Here is a 20,430-nt window from a genome sequence, read left to right on the forward strand (position 1 = left end):
GTCGATAGATCTTTTTAAAACCTACAACTTTCTCATTTAAAATTTTTCAATCCGTGCTATATTTTTTTAGTTATTTAAAAAAAAACCGTTTTTTCAACTTTGCGAATTTTTTTAACCATGTTCGCCATATTGGATCGAGTTTAAAGAACAAGAAACTCAATTTAAAATTTAATTTTCTATACGGTCATATTTTTTTTGTCCAGGTAATAATTTCTGCAAATTTAACATTAATCCGTGACAGGATGCTTGGACTAAAATGTGGCAACACAATAAAAAGAAAAATCCATATATTCCTCATTTTAACATAGATATTGGACTTTCCCGCACTAGTGGGACACACTGTATATAAATGTTTTAGAAATTCTTCTTACCTTTCCGGTTTGTTGCTTTTGTTGCTCTCTACGCTTTCAATGAACTTTTCTTCATCAGACTCATTTTCCTCAACAGCGGGCATAGATGCGTTCTTTATGGGAATTATAGGCTCAATGATTTTCATTTTGCCTGTGGAGGACCTTTTTCTTGGAATCAAGTCGTCCTCGACGTCGTAATCGATCCTCTTGGTTCTACTGGCGTCCTCCTTGTTTCTAGCAACGAAGTTGACCCTCATGTGGCGCCCCACGAGTCGATCATCGACAGACCTAAACAAGAATAAGTCCGTGCTTCATGAATGGTTATAAAAGAAACTAACCTTCTGTTCCTTTTTAAATCCACCTTTGCAGATGTTTTAGAAGACCTGACGGAGATCTCACTGGACTTTCTCTGTTCTATCTTTGGCAATGGTATGATACTAGCAGTTGCCTTGGGCGGTTCATACTCTTTTTCAGCCTCTTCCTTCTGACCCTCATCCATAGGCATTGTTGGCTGTTGTAAGATATTCTGACGGAAGTGGCTGACGAGGTGTTCTAAATTGCCCTGACTAGTTTTGATCTCGAGGCACTGGACTTTAATCTTGAAAGGAGGAGTTAGTACGAAGGCATCGCAACTGAAATGATGGAATTTTGACAGGTGTGTTGACGTTAAGAGGCTTTAACCTAGAATGTTTTTTTGTGCAGTACAGGGTGTTTGCAGTATAAGTGGAAGGGTCTCTATGCTGTGGTGTAGCCTACAGCCTAAACTAATTTGTGGTGGGAGCAAACCAGTTGGAATGGACTCACCTATGTAGTAGCGGATGATCGAGTAGAAAATCCGCGAATTCAGCAATGTGCGCGGTTTCCAGCAACCTTCGCATCTTACATCGGCTGTTGCCCAACGTTAGAAGTTGCCAGAACTTTTCCTTGTTGGCCTTCTCCAGGGTTGTGACGACAGTGTTGATGAGCGCCATCAGTTTTTCGTTTATCAGGATTCTGGAAGCCAGTCTTCCGTCGTTAATAAGTGGGCTGGTTTGCTCCCCCATTGATTGCTCGTACCTTGTTAGGTCTTTAATACAAAACAAAAAATTATTTCTTTACTTGTATTTATTTATTTATTTATTTAGCATACACCACTCGACAGCCTAAGCCAATTATTAGTCCAGTCATTGAAGCATTTTGGCTACCAATTTCTTCGGATGGAATGGATTGACGTGAAATTTGAACTGTAGCTAGGGAATAGCCCAAGAAACAAAAGTTATATAGTGCCGATGTGTGCTTTTACCCTTGGGGTGGATGCCACGCCTTCTGGAGGATGGGATTTTTTTTTATTAAAACGATTCGATAGAGAGACGAATTCTAAGCAAAAAATGTCCTATAATAATTTTTTGTGCAGTCAATACTTTTTGAGTTATTTGCGCCTAAACATGTTCGTTTTTAGCCCAAAAATGCATGTTTTGAGACATTTTTCGTGAATATCCTAAAAGCTACAAGTTTTATCAAAAAAATTATCATAAGCAAAAATGAAGGTAATTAAATAGCAAAGAGATTGCTTTTTTATTTTCGTAGATGGTATAGAACCCGAGTTATGACTCCCAGAAGAAGCCAATTTCGAAGATAGCTATAATTGAAACGTTCAACGTCACGTCCTGTAGCGGAAAAATTAAAGGTTTCTCGAGGAAAACTTATATAACACCTATTAAAGTTCTTGAAAAGACCTTTAAATTGAGTGGTGGTAGATGTCGCTAACATGAAAACTAATGAAGTTACAATAAAAATAAAATGATTGTCTTGATTTTTGAAAAAAAAAATCGGTATTAATTCTGCAATTTACTTTATTTATGTATTAATAGTAGATTCTGGGAATTTGAACGATTTTAGAAGCCTAAATTAAAAAAAAAATTAATTTACTCTAGAATAAAATTTTTCAATTTTTTTAAAAAATCGCCTTTTTTCAAAATATTTCAAAAACTAACAACGTTATAAAAAAATGATAGAATAAGAAATTGTAGGTTTCTTCTTACTGAACAATTTGCTTTTTTTTAATTTTTGTAGGACATAATTTGACTGAATTATGACCGTTAGAAGCTCAAAACTAAGCTCCAAGACTGCCTGTCCTGAGCCCTTTTAGCTTACAAATCTGAAAAACGAAGGGCTCAAAAAAACTGCAAATCACAGAACTTAAAGTGCTTTAAATTCCCTACAAAATGTTTTTTTGAGTAAATTTATAACTTTAAAATTACAAAAGTTATGGTAAAAAAATTAATCGCATTTTTTCCGTAAAATTTTCGGTGCCGGTAAATCATCATCTTTGTGTATTTTGGAGCACTTGTGAAATGATTTTAGTAAGTATTGTAATAATATACATACACACACGTATCCATTTATAATGTATATAATTTTTTTTATTGGATATAAATTTAATAAAAAGATATTAAGAATAAATTCAATAAAATTAAACAAAAATAATTATATCATCATACTCATATAATTTGTAAGAAATTTTCTATAAGGCGTAGGGTTTTTTATGAGGGGTAGGTCTTCCATAAGGGTTTTTTGGGTGGCTGAAAAGTTGCAATAGATCATTTGAAAACCAATAAAAAGTTTATAATTCAACATATGCATACCATTAAAACATCTCAAGCTTTCAATATTATTTTATTTTATTATAAGGGATTGTTTTTAAGGGTTGCAACTTTGTAATGAGCCGTATGCTTTCTAATGAATAACAAAAGAAATGCAATACATTCTGAATGCACCAAAAGAATATTTTGAACTGTTAAAAACTCTTTTTAGGTTAGTTTAAAGGATTTTTAAGGGTTGAAAAGTAATTAAATTTCATAAATTATATTAAAAAACATGAAAGGAACTTTATCTAACATATTTGAACATGAATTCAATCTTTAAAATACGTAATCTGCGATTTTCGTACAAGGGTAGTTTTCACCCCCAAATAGAAAAAAGCATACATCTAAACAATATAACTTTTGAAGTGGGGGGGGTCAGATGAGCTTGTATGCAAATTTTCAGGAAAATTAATGCTACCTATCCGAAAAAATTGGGAGCTTTTACTTTATTTTCGCCTTCAGTGAGTGGACTATATTATTGAGTGGGAATAACATTTAAGATTTATTTAAAAAAAGGAAAAAAAAACACTTAAATATAAGATGAATACAAATAAAGACAAAAACGTATACGCAAGTATGAAACAAATGAATTGCAGATCATATTACAAACTAAGAAACCGAATAAGAGAAAAAACAAACATATAAGTATACAAGTATAAATAACATGATTTACTAATTTGTACAGACTTTTCGTTTGATGCATCTTTTCTCGTGTAGCACATCAAATTGCCTTTCGAGAAGTTCAGAGGTAATATACATATTTCTGCAGCACCAATCAGAAATTTTGTCCAGGTTAGATTGAAGCTTAATACAATCATTAATATCCGACACAGACAGATACGCTTTGAGATCATCTACATATAGAGTGGCCTCACAATACAAGTTCCGGACAATATCATTAATAAAGACTAGAAATAACAGCGGGCCGAGAACCGATCCTTGAGGAACCCCAGAGGTGGCATTTATTTCTATTGATCGGAAACCACGATGCTCCACTGTCAATTTTAAATTGAAAGAGGTATGAGGTGAGAAAGCTAACAAATGGTTTAGTTAAACCGAAGTTTTATAATTATAAGAGAAATACTAACACAAAACTTTATCGCATTAAAAAAACAATTCAATCGTACAAGATCCTACAAGATCTCTGGATTTTGCATCACTCAACCTCTGTGCTAAGTGGCGTAAAAATAGATTATGATGAATGTGTCGTTATAGTTATCTTAAACTTTAAACAAAGTGAAGTGCTTGAAAATTGTTTTGTCCGTAATTAGTTTAAACAAAAGCTTGTTGTAGTAGACATATTATCTAATAATTTCTCTATTTTTAGTACTTCCTGTTTTTAAAATACCTAGTATTTCGTTTGCTACTTTGGAATTTCTAACATAAAAGCCCAGTCAGTCAAAACAAATTGTAATATGATTACAGATAGGGTTAACATACCTCAGTTCGTTTTTTATAAATATGCTTTATCATTTTAAGGAAACTACTAAAAAACGAGTTTTAAATGAGTTGTTCTACCTTCTATTAATACCAACAGGTATTTATTTCTCGTTTTCTATAAGCTAATCTACGGTAATATATTTAATATTTACCATTTCTGAATGAAATGTCTTAATGATAAAAATATGTAATTGATGATCCATCTTTTACATTAACATAAAATTTTTACGACTGCTGTAAAAATATTGCTAATTTTTCCATCAAGAATAACGATTAGAGAAATATAATTAATGTTTCTTATAGCATCGACTGCAGCGCATTAGCGGAGCTATTAATAAGCATTTTTAATATAATTATTTTTACGTTCTATTAAAAAATACAGGGTGTTTTACAAGCTGCTGAATTAAAACATTATTATACATATTCAAATACAACAGCTTTCAAATAACACAATGACAGTACAATAATGTTGGCTCCTTTCAAACAACACAATTTTTGTTTTTCCAATGCCTACTATTGCTATGGTAGCTTCTTTTAATTCCTGCCAACTGCAGATTATTTTCGTTGTTTTTGCTGATTGTTCTAAAATAAAGAAATGTAACGTAAAATTTTTTATTTAGAATTTGAAGATTTGTCAAATTATGTTAAAAAAATACAGTGTTGCCAATTAAAGAAATATAATTTTAGTAGTTACTGAAGAAATCTGGCAACATCAGAAAGCATTATTTGTAAATTTTTCTTAGTAAAGTTATTTCCTACAACATTGCATTTGGAAGTACTAGGTAGTCTATCACTTCAAATAAAAAAGTTGGCCTATTGGTCCAATTAAATGGTCCTTTAAATCGCAATTTTGGTCAGTGTGCTTGAACTTTTTATATGTTAGTTTGAGGTATACAGGATGATTGTAAATAAGTGCGAAATATTTTAGGGGGTTGTTGCCGAAGTTATTTTGTGAAAAAAAGTTCATATAAACGTAGATCGAAATATTTATTTATTTATTTATTTACTCTTAAAATATCCAACGGGTGAAACCCACTTAAAGGATAAGTTTTAGTACAAAAAAAAATACATTAATGGAAAGAAGCACTATAAAAATTAAGTTTTCTTTAAAACTGTGGGCAATGACAACAATTAGACGGACCTTCTTGTCCTGTATGGTATTACATATATTCTATGGTGTGTGTCGTGTATCAAATGTCACCTTTCATCCTTTTAGTTTTATTTTCGATTTAGTTAACAAACAGAATACCACTTCGTTATGTCGTCATGGACACATCTGGTAGAAGACCGTCTTTCCTAGAATACTTGCCTATTGCGTATAACGGCAGCAACTTCGAGAGCCTCTCGAAGTTGGTGAACCCCTTTTTGGACCTCTCTATCAGCCTCTCGCAGGGGGAATGTTCCCTGCACATGCACCTCGCCTTGCTCCTAGGTGGTGTTAAGCTTTCGGCTTTATGGACACATAGCAGGTGGAGGCATATTATCTTTTCCAGGTCGACTTCGTCTTCGGTGAAGATCAAGGAGCGGATGTGCTAGAAGGAATGTCAGCAAATGAAGATTTTCGTTAATCGAGAAGGAAAATTTAATGGTGACTTGATTACAGATTAACTTAAGTAGGGGGTCAAGTGGATTAAAATCTGGGAGGTCTGCTTACTTCGAAATGTACGGCGGTGGCAGATTGGTCCTCTTTAGTAGGGGAATTCCTTAGTTCTCCTGCGCTAGTGTAGTAGAAACCAGGGTAGTGGGTTTGGTACATTGTAACTTCAGGCGCCTGAAAAATTAGTCAAAATCAGAGACATTTTAGTGTATCGTTTACTTCAAATTTTCTTTTAATTACAGTTCTATCAACGTTTAAAGTAGTTGATATTTTTTTTATATTTATGCTTTACGTTAACTAATTTAATATTTATTATATAGTCCAGTCGGCAGAGGCCGAAAACTTACTGTTGGTGATATTTCCTTGATAACTCGGAAATAACTACACAGGAATACTTTAAATGATGAGTACAATAACAGGCTAATTTTTTGACAAAGTACTTTATCAGGAAAAATAGTTATTAACAATTGAATCGTGAAAATTTTTTTTTTAGTAGTTTAGTCATTTAAAGGACTCAGCGGGATGACTTTGTACGAAAAAATGCTTAGGGCATGATTTTGTTCGCAATAAAAATAACTACAAAATGGCGGTGGTCCAATTAAGAAATTTGCAATAACAAAGCCGTGAGATTGAAAAAAACGGTATAAAATGTCAATTTCTTAAAGTTGCTGCAAAAATATCAATTATAAACAAAAAGTGATAAAACTTTCCAAAACTATAGTTCAATATACAGGGTGTCTCATAATTGGATGTCAATATTGAAGGGTGTTATTCTGTGCGTGATTTTAAGACAAAAAGTTCATATAAACATAGGTCCGTTTTCGCTTTATTTTTGATATACAGGGTGATGAATATCTGTTTGTAAAATTGTTTTTTTTTTAATAACTNTTAAAGTAGTTGATATTTTATTATATTTATGCTTTACGTTAACTAATTTAATATTTATTATATAGTCCAGTCGGCAGAGGCCGAAAACTTACTGTTGGTGACATTTCCTTGATAACTCGGAAATAACTACACAGGAATACTTTAAATGATGAGTACAATAACAGGCTAATTTTCTGACAAAGTACTTTATCAGGAAAAATAGTTATTAACAACCTACAATTAAAAATATAATAATAGTTTTCATCGTTTAGATTCTAAGCTACTTAACATTTTGCGCCTGTTAGTCGTAGTCATACATTATTCAACATATCAACATAAAACAAAATCGTACGTGTGCATGGGGTAAACTTTTAACTTTTCATTTTCGAGCGCGAGCTCCGCTCTTCGGCGTTTGTATACTATTAGAAATATGCAACAGTAAATTTAAAAAATTGTTTACTTAAAGTTAAAGGTTTACCCCACACGTACGTTTTTGTTTTATGTTGATATGTTGGATAATGTACGAGTATGGCTAACAGGCGCAAAATGTTAAGTAGCTTAGGATCTAAACGATGAAAATATATATTTTTTTAAATTGTAGGTAATTGTGCTGGTTAATCTACCGTAATGGAATATTTTATAGATATACATAAATATACGTCCAAAAATTAAAAAAAACGGTGACGTATAAAACTAGTGACGTATAAAACCTTACCAAAACTGCAAAATTGAAGATACTTGAATTTTGCAAATTGCTTTTGGTTTCAGCATTTTTACACTATGTGTGTACCAAATTTCAAATGTCAGCAAAGCTTCGAACAAATTTGGCAAAGTTTCGAGTTTCAGATGCCGATGAATGTATAACACCTTATAAAACAAAAAGTTTTGCTCTCCTGATTTTCGGCTTTAGCGTCATTATTGTAATATATTGAACTATAGTTTTCGAAAATGTTAGCACTTTGTTTATAATTGACATTTTTACAGCAACTTTAAAAAACTGACGTTTTATACCGTTTTTTCAATCTCACGGCTTTGTTATTACAAATTTCGTAATCTGACCACCGCCATTTTGTAGCTATTTTTATTACGGACAAAATCATGTCCTAAGCATTTTTTCGTACAGTCATCCCGCTGAGTTATTTAAAGAAAACTACCTAAATTGTTAATAACTTTTCATGATAAAATACTTTGTCATGAGTACAATAACTAGCCTGTTATTGTACTCATCATTTAAAGTAGGCCTGTGTAATTATTTCCGGGTTATTAAGGTTTGACACAGGCCGAACCTCTACCAACTGGACTATAAGTCGGTGTCACAACCAAATCTTTTACATATGAAATAAAGTGCCTAATAAAATTGATGGCAATTAACAAATGCTGCGTATTTCGTAATTTATATTAAATGTCGAATTTATAGGCTGTCCACTTTTGTCGCAACTAAATTTGCGGAGCGATGCTATATAGCAGACGAATTTACATTTTTATTATAGCTCTTAGAGGCGACACTGTCGTTTAATGAAATTTTTATGTGGGTTATAATTTTTTTGTGGGAATTTGTATACGTCTTATAAAATTTAAATTTTTAGGAAAGACCGACATTTAAATTTTTTTCGAAAATTTACGATATAAAAACAATTAGATGTGGAGGTAAGATAAAAAAAATGTAAAACTATAATCTAAAGGAGCTTATAGACATCAACAGAAAAAGTAACTTTTACTTTGTCTTTTACAAATAATATTTATTTTTTTTACTAAATAAGTCCTAAAAGGAGCGTATTTAAAAACATTTATTTTTATTTACTTAGTTGTATCTTCCATTTGTGTTATTCCTTTGTACAGGGTACCAAGTAATAATCGTTCAGTAAACCGTCAATCAGTCAGAAATAAATTAACAGTCAATATTAAACAAACCAGACGAATACTAAATAAATCACATAAATCACAGAAAAAACACCTATATTTTTTTCCCATTTTTCTTCATTTAGGCAAATAAAAAGTTTCTATTATTATTTTTCTATTCCGCTTACAAGTGACGTGCTGCGGCTGCATTTTGTTGACACTCCCTGTAAGATAATATTATGTCCACTAGTTCATTGTTCATAAACATGTGCCATTTTTATTGCACAAAACACCCACAAATCAAAAATAATACCACGCACCACCGTACGAATTATTTAGCACTGTCAAATAGAAAAGCGTACTCAAAGTCGTGGAACCACAAAAAAAAGACATATCCAGTATCAGTAGTATTCAAACAATTCATGTTTTTACAACGCAGTGGTCGAAAATGACACTAAATCAGGTTTGTATTATAAAGTTTTTAAATTTCAATTTTTTTTAAATAATTGTTAATAATTGCTTTATTTCATAACTTTTATATACAGGGTCGGAAAGTTCCCATGGTTCATCGGCAGTTACGTGAGAGCGATAAAGAAAGTCATAGAAATCCGTGCGATCGAGAAAGATGGTTATAATGAAGGCGTCTAATAGTCACCGCCCATCTCGCCCTTTCACAAATAAGAACCACTTCTTATTTGTGGAAGAGCGAAATGGGCGGTGACTATTAGACGCCTTCATTATAGCTATCTTTCTTTATCGCACGGATTTCTATGACTTACTTTATCGCTCTCATGTAACTGCCGATGAACCATGGGGACTTTCCGACCCTGTAAACGATTTTTGGTATATCGACTTTTTTACGAGTTCTACCAACTGTTAAAATAAATGACTCAACTTTGAGAATACCCTGTATATGGCTGAAAAGGTAAAAAAAAGTTGCTATTCAGCGGAATGGTCAAATAGAGGGTGTTTTATTTAAAAAACCTATGTTTACGTAATATCGGAAAAACTGTGCGATTTGTAAAAAATCTGATTACGCCAATGGCTTCCTAATAAAAAATAGAACAAATAATGTTCAAACTTTTTTTTTTCTAAATTTTATTAATATAATTCAAAATTTCTTCAGTAAATCATAAAAATCTTCAGAAATCTAAAGAATTTCACCGAAAACAAGCACCCCAAAAAGAATAAAAAACAACTACGTCCACAACATTATTCCTGGGTAGTGCTAAAAGTAGTTATAATTATACAGTTTTTCGACCTTAAAATGACCTTGAAATCTGATCTTGCTCTTGAGATTAAGTTCATATCTCACTGTAAAACTTGCCGCTCTTCCAATTTTCAAGGTCAAAAGAGAGGGTCCCATTTAAAATTCTGAATTTAATCTTCAAACGACCTTGAAATCAAGGTCAAGGTTATTTCAAGGTCATGTCAAGATAGCCCCCTTTTCGCCCTACAACTTTTGTACGAAACATTTTTTTTTAAAGTGATCCCAACAAGGTGTCATTGTATCAAAATTCTAGTTTTTTTTGTTTCTTATGGCCATTTTATGGCCAAAATATGGGTTAAATCGCATAAATAATAAGCACAAAAAGAATTTTGTTTTCGTTTTTCAATCTAAATCCGTGGTAAAAAATGGGTGTTTCCTTTTAAAAAATCAACTTCCGGTCTAAACTCGCCACTTCCTGTCTAGACCGCAAGTCGTAATATGGACATTTCAATGACCCCCTTGGTGCCCTACAATTTTTGTCTCAAACTTTTTTAGAATTAATCGAGTCCAACCGAGATATTATTTCGTCTCAAAATAAATGCCCCACCCGGTATAATGTTCCCAGAGGAAAATTGGTTCGGGGTGTTCTGGTCTAATTAAACTTCACATTTTTTCTAAATTTGCAACTAAATATTTTTTACTATTTGGACTAACTTAAAGCACAATAAAAAAGTCAGTATCTCTGCGATATTACATTCAACTACTTACGTGACATCCTGCAGGAAACAACAATTCCATTTTTCTCTGGAAGGCGCATTTGAACAACATGCAACAATATACGAGGTCTGTTAGAAAAATAACTGAACTTTTTTAATTATGCGCTAATGGAGACATTTAATGACATACCGTTGGCGCATTGCATTGAGCATAACTTCCCATGTTATTTTAATAGATGCTAGATAGTAGTTTAACTGAAATTAGATAAACAAAGATACTATTTTGATACGGGCCGGATTAGTCATCTAAAGACAGACATGCCGGTAACCAGTAGCGGCATTGTCGATAATAATTTAGAATTAAGTCTCTGTTATTTTAGTTGTAAAACTGTTCTTTTTATTTAACATTTTTTATATACATTCTTCTTCATAATAGGATTACTTGTTTCATTTTCAGTCGCTGTTATTTTATTTGTAAAACTGTTTTCTATTTAACGTTTTTTTATATAGGTACCTACTTTCTCTTCATAATAAAATTATTTTACAAATGAATGAAATTTATGCTTGAGGAATTTTCTAGCTCTGTCCATTTTTCGAATTTTCTGAAAACAGTTGAAAACATAGAAAAGTTAAATATCAAAAAGTCTTACAAATACAAGTTCTCGGTCGATGGCCGCATGGTTTAAGGCGTCAGTACTTTAATCGTGTGAAAATTCTGCCCGGGTTCGATTCCCGCGGCCGGTAGACAGTAGATTAGCTATTCTTGTACGGAGGATTGGCACCCTCTGTGCAGGTATGCTAGGATGGAAGAATGTTGGCTTGGGTCAATGTGAGAGATTGACAACGGTTGGCATTGACCACCCCCCTAATTAATAAGGTTTTCCAGATTTCCCTCATTCCTGCACTGAATGATGGTTAGGGCCTACCAACGTAAGTCGTTCCTGGGCGCAAATGCGGCCTGCCTAATAATAATATGCCGCCTCCTCTCCCGCACAAGTCTCCGAATTATGGGCTAATTCTCGTAATTAGAATGAGGAGTAGAGATATTATTATTATTATTATTATTATTTTTATTATTATTATTTTTTTCAGCGGCATCAAAACGTGTATACGAGGTATGTTCATAAAATAACCGAACATTTTGAATTACGCTAATGGATATTAGATTTAGTGATATGCGGTTTGCAGCACTGCGTTGCACATGACCTAAGTAACCTATACGTATATACGAACATTTGTGTTTTTTTATCACAACTCATTTTTAAGTTATCATCGACTTTATTACGACGGTTGAAAGTAAAAATAGTTGAACAGGACCACTAGATCTGCCATCGGAATATATTAAATATAAAATCGCGCGAAATATACACAAGGGCATTTCGCTTTCGATAGCAGTTAGTTGATCGATAGCTTCGAGATGATTTTTTAAGAAATAAACGGAATATGCTACTCCTGCTGTGGCGGACGACCTCGAAACATGAAACCTTTTCAGAACCGGCTCCATGGATGTGTCTAGGCCTAAAATGCTAACGACCTTATTAACCTTGACTCATTTTGTAAAACAAACGTCTCCCGAGAGGTGTAGCATCGATAAGAGCAATTTTTGAAATATATTTCAATAATTTGTTGCGTTTGTACAGTCTGTTAAGATTAAAATTGCGTTAACTAATATGATCCGTTTAAATAGTTATTTTTTTAGCTTTTGTTACATAAAGAGGATCTAGTGCTACGAAAAAATGCAATCAATTTCGTATTAATGATATAAAGGGTGACCCATTAAGAATGGAAACACTCGCGTACAAAAGTTGTTTATGGACCGAGTTTTTTTTAAAAGATAGATCTCTAAAAGCTCTATCTTGATGCAAAATTTGAAGACGAAATTTTGATTTTCAAGGCCTACTACGATTTTTTGAAAAATAGCAAAATTTTGTTAGGTAGCGATTTTTTTTATAAAAAATCTGACTACACCACTGGATTTAGGAACCCCTCAAATGCATTTGTACCAATTTTTGCGAAAAAAAGTTTGCCCCTAAAAAATTATGACAATATCGGCATCACCAGTGTTTGCCGTTGTCGGTGAACCTATTCTTTTAAAGGGAAGCAAAATTAAATAACAAACACTGGTTTAATAATTATTAATAAGAATCATAAAAACCAGTATACACAAAATAAACAACAATTACTCTAATATAAACAATTGATAAAAAAAAGTAATCATTAAAAAATTACATTTTTAAAAATGAAAAAGGAGTCTGTCAAATTGATTTACACTAATCACGTAAATTTTTGTAACTTCCACTAATCCTCCGTTTAATTCTATACATTTTTCATAACGTTTTTTTGCAACATTTCGTAATTGATGCGCGTTAATCTCCTCACACGCTTCCCGTATTCTAGTGCACAATACCTTATTTGGCCATGTCTTATAAAATTTGGACTTAATAAAGCCCCACAGAAAAAAATCAAGTGGGGTAAGGTCCGGAAATCGGGGTGGATAATGAATTAATGGACTGTTTCGAACTATCCAATGATTGGGGAAATTCTCGTTAAGCCACTCCCTGACTTGTCTCGCATTGTGTATTGGACATCCATTCAACTGAAAATGTAGATTTACTCTTTCTTGTAATGGAAGATTATCGACTAAAAAATTATAAATGTAATTATTTTTGTCTAAGAAGGTAATATTTGTAAGTTTTGGCATAATAACCACGAAATAATAATAATTTGACGAACTTGTAATTTATTTTATGTATACTGGTTTTTATGATTCTTATTAATAATTATTAAACCAGTGTTTGTTATTTAATTTTGTTTCCCTTTGGATTCTATTCGGTTTTTATAAAAGAATAGGTTCACCGACAACGGCAAACACTGGTGATGCCGATATTGTCATAACTTTTTTAAGAGCAAACTTTTTTTTCGCAAAAATTGATACAAATGCATTTGAGGGGTTCCTAAATCCAGTGGTGCAGTCAGATTTTTTTATAAACAAAATCGTTAACAAAATTTTGCTATTTTTCACTTAAAAAAAAAATTCGTAGCAGGCCCTGAAAATCAAAATTTCGTCTTTAAATTTTGCATCAAGATGGAGCTTTTGGAGAACTATCTTAAAAAAAAACCGGTTCAAATTGGTCCATAAACAACTTTTGTACGCGAGTGTTTCCATTCTTAATGGGTCACCCTGTATATTTTTTAGCAATGTGAAATCAAATTCTGTGAATTATTCTCGAATTATTTATCGATTTGTTTTTTTTTTAATTTATACCAAAAATTTCAATATTTAACAAGTTCTTATGGGAAATATTACGATGCTTACCCTTACAACAGAATTACTTGTGAAAAAATGCAAATGATAAAACGAAAAAAATATAGATCTGAATAATTAATTATCAGAGAAAGAAAAAAAGTAGGTAACCGCACATTTCACAGAGAAATAAATTATCGTGAAGGAGTAACGGCGACAGCGCAATAGAGTAAGAATGAGGATAGGTGGCGGGAAATTTAAATACACTTTTCGATGCACAAATTAGTCAAATTAGAAATGGATTACATTCAACTTGTGCTGATTTGTGTAATTCAATTTGGAATAATACAATAAAATGGGGAAGTTTCAAATGAAGTATGTTTTTCGAATCTTTTTTTATTTATAAAGTACGATAAACTTTCAGTACAAGAAGTAAAAAATACAGCAACATACAAACAATGGAATATTATTTATATTTTGCATCAAAGTGCAATCTTATGCATTTTGATAAATTATGACATTTTTAATATCTTTTTTCATTTTAAAATTAACATTTCAATAATTTTAGTATATTTTTTAGGATATTTTTGGTTGCAATGACATTGTATCACAGTATAATATCTATACAGGGTGAGGCTAGGGGAGGGGGGGAAATATAAATTACAGGTAGAAATAGGTACAGTGAATTAATTTTTTTAGAAATATTTTTAATAAAACCTTTTAAATACAAGAAAAACATTAAAAAACATATTTTTATTCATTGAAATTGGAAATACAGATTTCATCTGTGGTTGCAGATTTCTGGTAAACAATTTCTATAAAGGACAATGTTTTACCACACCAACACGAGATGGCATTAGTGAATGCATGCTCCGTCCGCCTTAGTGCTATTGACTCAAATATTCCAGCCTTGGCGATAGACCGATAATAAATATTAAGCCTAAGTTTGCAGTTTGAACGCCCAGTGTATTATGCCCGACTCAAACAAAAGGACGACGCAATCAAGGTGGACTTTGTGACCCAATACGAATCAGCCAAATCTACATATGCGATCAGTTCTTATCCGTATGTACTCGTAAGAAAGACACTATCAGAGCACGAGGTGACATTTCAAGACATGTTCCGAACTTATTCGCTAAAAGCTCTGCGGTAATAAGTTTGGCCGGTTATTAATCATTTCCAAATGAATATGAGTGCGTAATGTTTTCAGTTGGGTAACGCAACTTGTAGATATGTTTCTGAAACCTGGTAAATATCTGCGTTTACGATTAACGGTTTCCTAAGGCAAGCACAATATCGAAATTTGTGCTGAATATAATTTATTACAGTTAATTCTTAATCTCATAAATATATTTATATTTTGAAACAATTCCTGACACAAATTTATCTTAGTATACAGAAAACAGTAGATACGTCCTACTATGGTTTTTAACTAATTGTATTATGGGAAACAACTACTCTGCAGACTAAAGTCCCGCAATATTTAGTAAACATCTAAGATATTCATCAGTAGAATCAGCAGAATAGTTGTCTACCAAAATATCATTAGCTGATTTTGCATAGTCATGCTTACATAGTACAGATTAGTAGGTTGCTCTCTGTTAGTAAATATCAAGAAGCGTTTCTTGACACACAAACGCAATTAAGAAATACGTATTTTTTCTAAAAGCACTTAGCCACTTCTGGAGTCCTACAGGGATCTGTTATAGGGCCCCTACTATTCAACATTTTATCAATGACATAATCAATTGTTTAGATATTAATTACCTTCTCTATGCTGATGACTTGAAAAAATTCTCAGCCATTAAGAACATCGCCTATTATATACGTCTTCAAAATAATTTTATTCAAATTGATAACTGGTAGGTACCAATTGAATAGACTTCCTATGAATGCTAAGAAGTGTAACATGAAAATCGTGGAAAATAATATTTGATTATAATTTTAGTAGTGTTATTTTGGTGGTATTTTTAAGGACAAGTTATCTCTCAAGTCATACATTGAAAAAATAATATTAGAAACAAGTCGTAGGGTTTCATAGCCAGAAACAGTAAAGATTTTGTCCAAACAAGTAGAATAAAAACCTTGTATTTTTATCCTGTTCTGTAGTTTGGTTTTTACACCTGTAGAAAATTGCATCAATAAATAATAAATACAGTCCTGAAAATATTTGAATCTGCGCACAGATGGATTTTTAAATAGAAAAATGTTTTAATTGTGATTTCTGTTATTTCAGGCGTGATAACATCGAAAGCGATGGCGAATATTTCACGCCCAAACAAATGCAAATTAAGCGATAATCCTTTGCGAAACCGAAATTGAACTTTTGGTAGCAATTAATTACTCGCAATGACGTCATCCTATTTCAGAGTAACATATTGCGGAATAATTCTTTACAATTTAGATCGGACGCGATACATATTTCAGACTTTTGTAGCGAAAAAATCGTAGATATGCAAATGGAAATTAGCATAAAGCAGTATTTTAAAAATACGTGGATAGAAACGTCTGGGCTTTAAGTTTGCTTCATAACTTGCTCTTAATTTTCACATAGATACAATATAGCTTTCGCTTATAGAATTGATTTATTATTTATTGCTAAAGTGTTTAAAATATATTAGCTTTTACTGGAGCTAGGTCTGGAGACAGTGTTGGGCTGTCTATGTTTTGGGCATTTTTTAAGATACCGAAGAAAAATGAAAATCGAGAACATATTATATTGTATTTTAACACAACACAAATATTCGAGATTTCGGTATAAGCAGAGACAAAATAGCTATCGCCCTAGATCGCTACTGGAATAGGCCAGCGGTTTTAAATTTCCGAATTGCCGATAGACTACAGCAGCCTCAGAATTTTAGGAAGAATCAAATGTAGCGGCCCGCATTCCTACGCATATCTTAGCAACATATTTATTTATTTATTTATTTAACAAAGTATACTTAACAGGCATAGCCCAATTACAGAGTATATGAGAAACGAAATACAGAGTATGTAACATATATACATACATATGAACAACACTTTGGCAATGTTGCCAGGCATACTTACGGATTTATTGTGTACACATTTTTTTTATCAATATCTGTTTTTTGCGGTACTGTATTTACTTAAATGTATGGTGGAGGTATTGATAAAAATGTTTTGAAGAATCAACGAATATCTATGTAGTTTCATAAGATATTCTGCTGATTATTATTTTGTTAAATTTACTGGAGATTCTATGGGAGAGTTTGCATCCAGAGAAAAATAAATTTATAGTGTTGACTTGTGGACCATATGTTTTGATATTAAACGCACGTTAAGGAGTATTGATAGAAACTTAATGCAATCCTGACTCTGTCTGCATTGTGTCTGGAATAACAATAAATATGTAATTATCACAGATCTCCGCAACGTATGAATTGCATTCTGTTCCTACAGCAATAAATAAACTGACTCATCTCGGCTAGTGTGGCTAAACTTTCTATTAATTAGACATAATCGAAGCCGAAGTAAAATTTACCAAGGCATGTGACATTTCGCTACAGCAACATTCCCAGTCAACAGTCACATTTTATGTCATTATATATGTTGTCTAATGATGTTGAGCTTTCTCAATATCCTCTCGTCACGGAATAATATCTTCGAATAATGTAAGGTATATAAATTAAATCAGCAGTGATGTAACGTATTATTATATAATGATATAAAATTATGTTTGGTTTAATTAATCTATGATTTCATCACGAGGTGCATCAATTGGAAACTTAAATTTTTAAAAGTAAATGTTATTAGGTGTGGACAATAAACAAACATTTTAGATCAAGGTACTCGTGTTAGGTAAAGATCTGGAGTAAGTGGAGGCCGTTTCTATTTCAAATTGTATAGATATCCCACTGTACAAAACTTTTTTTATAATAGGACAGGCTGTCTCAAACTCGATAGTATGAGCCTATTGTGAGGATACAAAAAATTTAAATAAAACGTGGTGTTAAATGGGACTAGGTAAGCTTCATTTTCAATCGGAAGTATTATCTTTGGGATTTGTCAGAATGACGTCATCAATTATATTCTTTTCCAGAAAGAAACTCAATTTTTTTCCTGTTAAAAAGCTCTCTTTTTTCTAATAAATGGTGTTTCTGGAAAAAAATATAATTTATGACGTCATTAGTCGTTTGTTGCAGAGTTATGGCAAAACAACTCATGGTTCTTGCACCATGACAAGGCTGCCACACACTTAGATTTGTCAGTTCGCCAGTTTTGTCAAAGAAAATTCGTCACAAACTGCTGCAGAACTGCTTCGCGAAGTGGAAGGAGGTACTTTGAAGCAGACAAGGACCAATAATGTATAAAATTAATAATAACGCTTAAAAAAATTAAGTTCGGTTATTTTCTGAACAAACCTCGTACTAGTTAAATTAACTTTGGCATATAATCCATTAAACCTAATTTACCTCATTTGATGATTTGGAATACTTCGACTTGAATTTTTGCCTTTCGATGTTGAACATCCTCAGTTCTCTTTGTTTTTCCTTTTCCAGTTGGGTCACTTTAAACTCTAACTGTTTCTGCATCGCTCTATTTCTCACCTCTGCGGCATAGCGGTTCTTGTCTTTGCCCAGGACCGACATTTTGGGGCCTTTTCAAGTTTCACTTTGACAGGAAACTAACAAAATTGACAACTGTTAACCTCAAATAATAAATAATTTGTGTGAAATAAGCAGTCCAACTTGTCGATCCAATCCTGTTTTTAGACTGTGATACAAATTTTAAGAAGGTACGCTATAACATAAATATCCTCGATTTCTAATTTTAAAGAAACACATGTGTCGTGGGTAAAAAATAGACGATAAAGAGCTCTGAAGAAAACAATAAGCAAAGAAACTACTATAAAAAAATGTTTGATGGGTCATTCAATTCTATAATGCGTACATTTTCATGTCCTTAAAAAGATATTGATACTAACAGGACATTTTTGTCAATCATTTACACATGAAGTGTCAGAAATATCGATAAATCTCTCAGCAAGTGAAGACGAGAATAAGAGCTTCTATGCTCTTGAACCTTTTGAAAATATGGATAGTTAAATATAAATTGAATATAACTATTTCCTGAAGGGTCCAAAGTCAGTAGAAAATTTCTATTATATGTTTCTTTGTCCAACAACAAATTTTAATTCTTTAAGTCCTCAAACAATTTTATTATATTGATGGTAAATTTCCTTTTGTTCTATTTCAAAAGGTCTCCAAAATGCCATGTTGTAATAATATTGGTAAACAAAATATCCCTCTTATTTCTCCCTTTCGCAATTGCAATATGAATGATTAATAGAGGGTGTCTATAATAAATTAAAATTCCCTGAATCACACCATTGCTGCACTGCACTCCTAGGTCATTTGTTGACAACTGAATTTATGGCCAGGTGGTTCAGTGCGGTTGTGTTTGTGCCGCATTTGCCCACGCGTTCATTCTTCAACTGGGCGACCAGGCCTATATATGGGTAGTATATATGTATACAGGGTGTTAATGAATAGGTGTTACAAATGGATATGGTATGTAAAAAATCCAAAAATAAGTGCAGTTTACTTAATAAACATATGTCCTAAAGCGGCTCATTTTCGAGATACAGGGCGTTGAAATTTAAAAATAATAAACTATTTTTTCCTGTAGCTCCGGTATTAGTTAATATTTCTTTATCAAACTCAACAGACAGATTTACTAGCTTAAAGGATGCATAAATATGGCAGAAACCATTTATTGGCTTCTTCTAGTGGCGTGCGATAGGTGTCGTTTCACCTTTTATCCCCCCTAAATTGTGCGGCACTGTACAAATATTAGTTTTTCGTATGTTTTTGAATTTGCTAGTATTTTTTACGTAAATAATGTATACTTGTTAGACTTCCATAAAATGAGTAATTATCAAGTTATTAACATTTACATTACTGAGGTCACCTTATGCTCCAAAAACCAAAAATTTTTAAAAAGTGACATGTTGAGTAAATTTTTCACGAAATTGTTTAGTAAATGCATACATGTGTCGCTTTTTCTTTTTGAGATACAAAACATTCAAGGTTTCCGTATTCCTCAAGCAAGTTTAAAATGTTGGAAAAAAAACATTTGCCGTTGACATTACTTGTATTTTAATGTCAAATTATTTTCGATTGTGAAACGAGGCAGTTTTTAATTATTATTGTTATTTTAGTGTAAAGTTTAGTTTGTAAGTTTTAATTATTAGATAGATATCTTTATCCATTCGTTTAAAACATTCATACATCATGAATGAATATACTTCTGCTGATTATGCAAACATGATATTAATGTACGGTCAAGCGCGTTGTAATGGCAGGGCTGCCCGTCGGTTATACTCAATCCGATTTCCAAATCGTCCAACCCCTTCACATAAGATATTTGGAAGAGTGTTTCGCAGGTTGCAGGAAACAGGAACTTTTACAACAAATAGGGTTAACTGCGGGGTAAGGAGAAACCGCAGAACGATAAGGTTCGAAGAAGAAGTTCTTAATAGGATAGAAGAAAACCAATCCACCAGCAGTCGAAGTATTG

At 32.4% G+C, this 20,430-nt stretch overlaps 1 protein-coding gene across 1 annotated transcript in view; it reads right to left on the reverse strand.

The window, feature by feature from the left end:
* The window catches only part of LOC111691485, a 20,936-nt gene extending 2,436 nt beyond the window's left edge, over positions 1–18,500 (reverse strand). The window contains exons 1-6 of the mRNA XM_023454412.1: positions 18,324–18,500; positions 6,069–6,185; positions 5,724–5,946; positions 1,155–1,416; positions 689–982; positions 372–638 (exon numbers count right to left, since the gene is read on the reverse strand). Coding sequence (XP_023310180.1) covers positions 372–638; positions 689–982; positions 1,155–1,416; positions 5,724–5,946; positions 6,069–6,185; positions 18,324–18,500 — 1,340 coding nt within the window. The remainder of the gene's footprint in view (positions 1–371; positions 639–688; positions 983–1,154; positions 1,417–5,723; positions 5,947–6,068; positions 6,186–18,323) is intronic.
* Between the last annotated feature and the right edge of the window lie 1,930 nt (positions 18,501–20,430).

This window comes from Anoplophora glabripennis, unplaced genomic scaffold, assembly GCF_000390285.2.
Source record: "Anoplophora glabripennis isolate ALB-LARVAE unplaced genomic scaffold, Agla_2.0 scaffold250, whole genome shotgun sequence".
NCBI lineage: Eukaryota > Metazoa > Arthropoda > Insecta > Coleoptera > Cerambycidae > Anoplophora > Anoplophora glabripennis.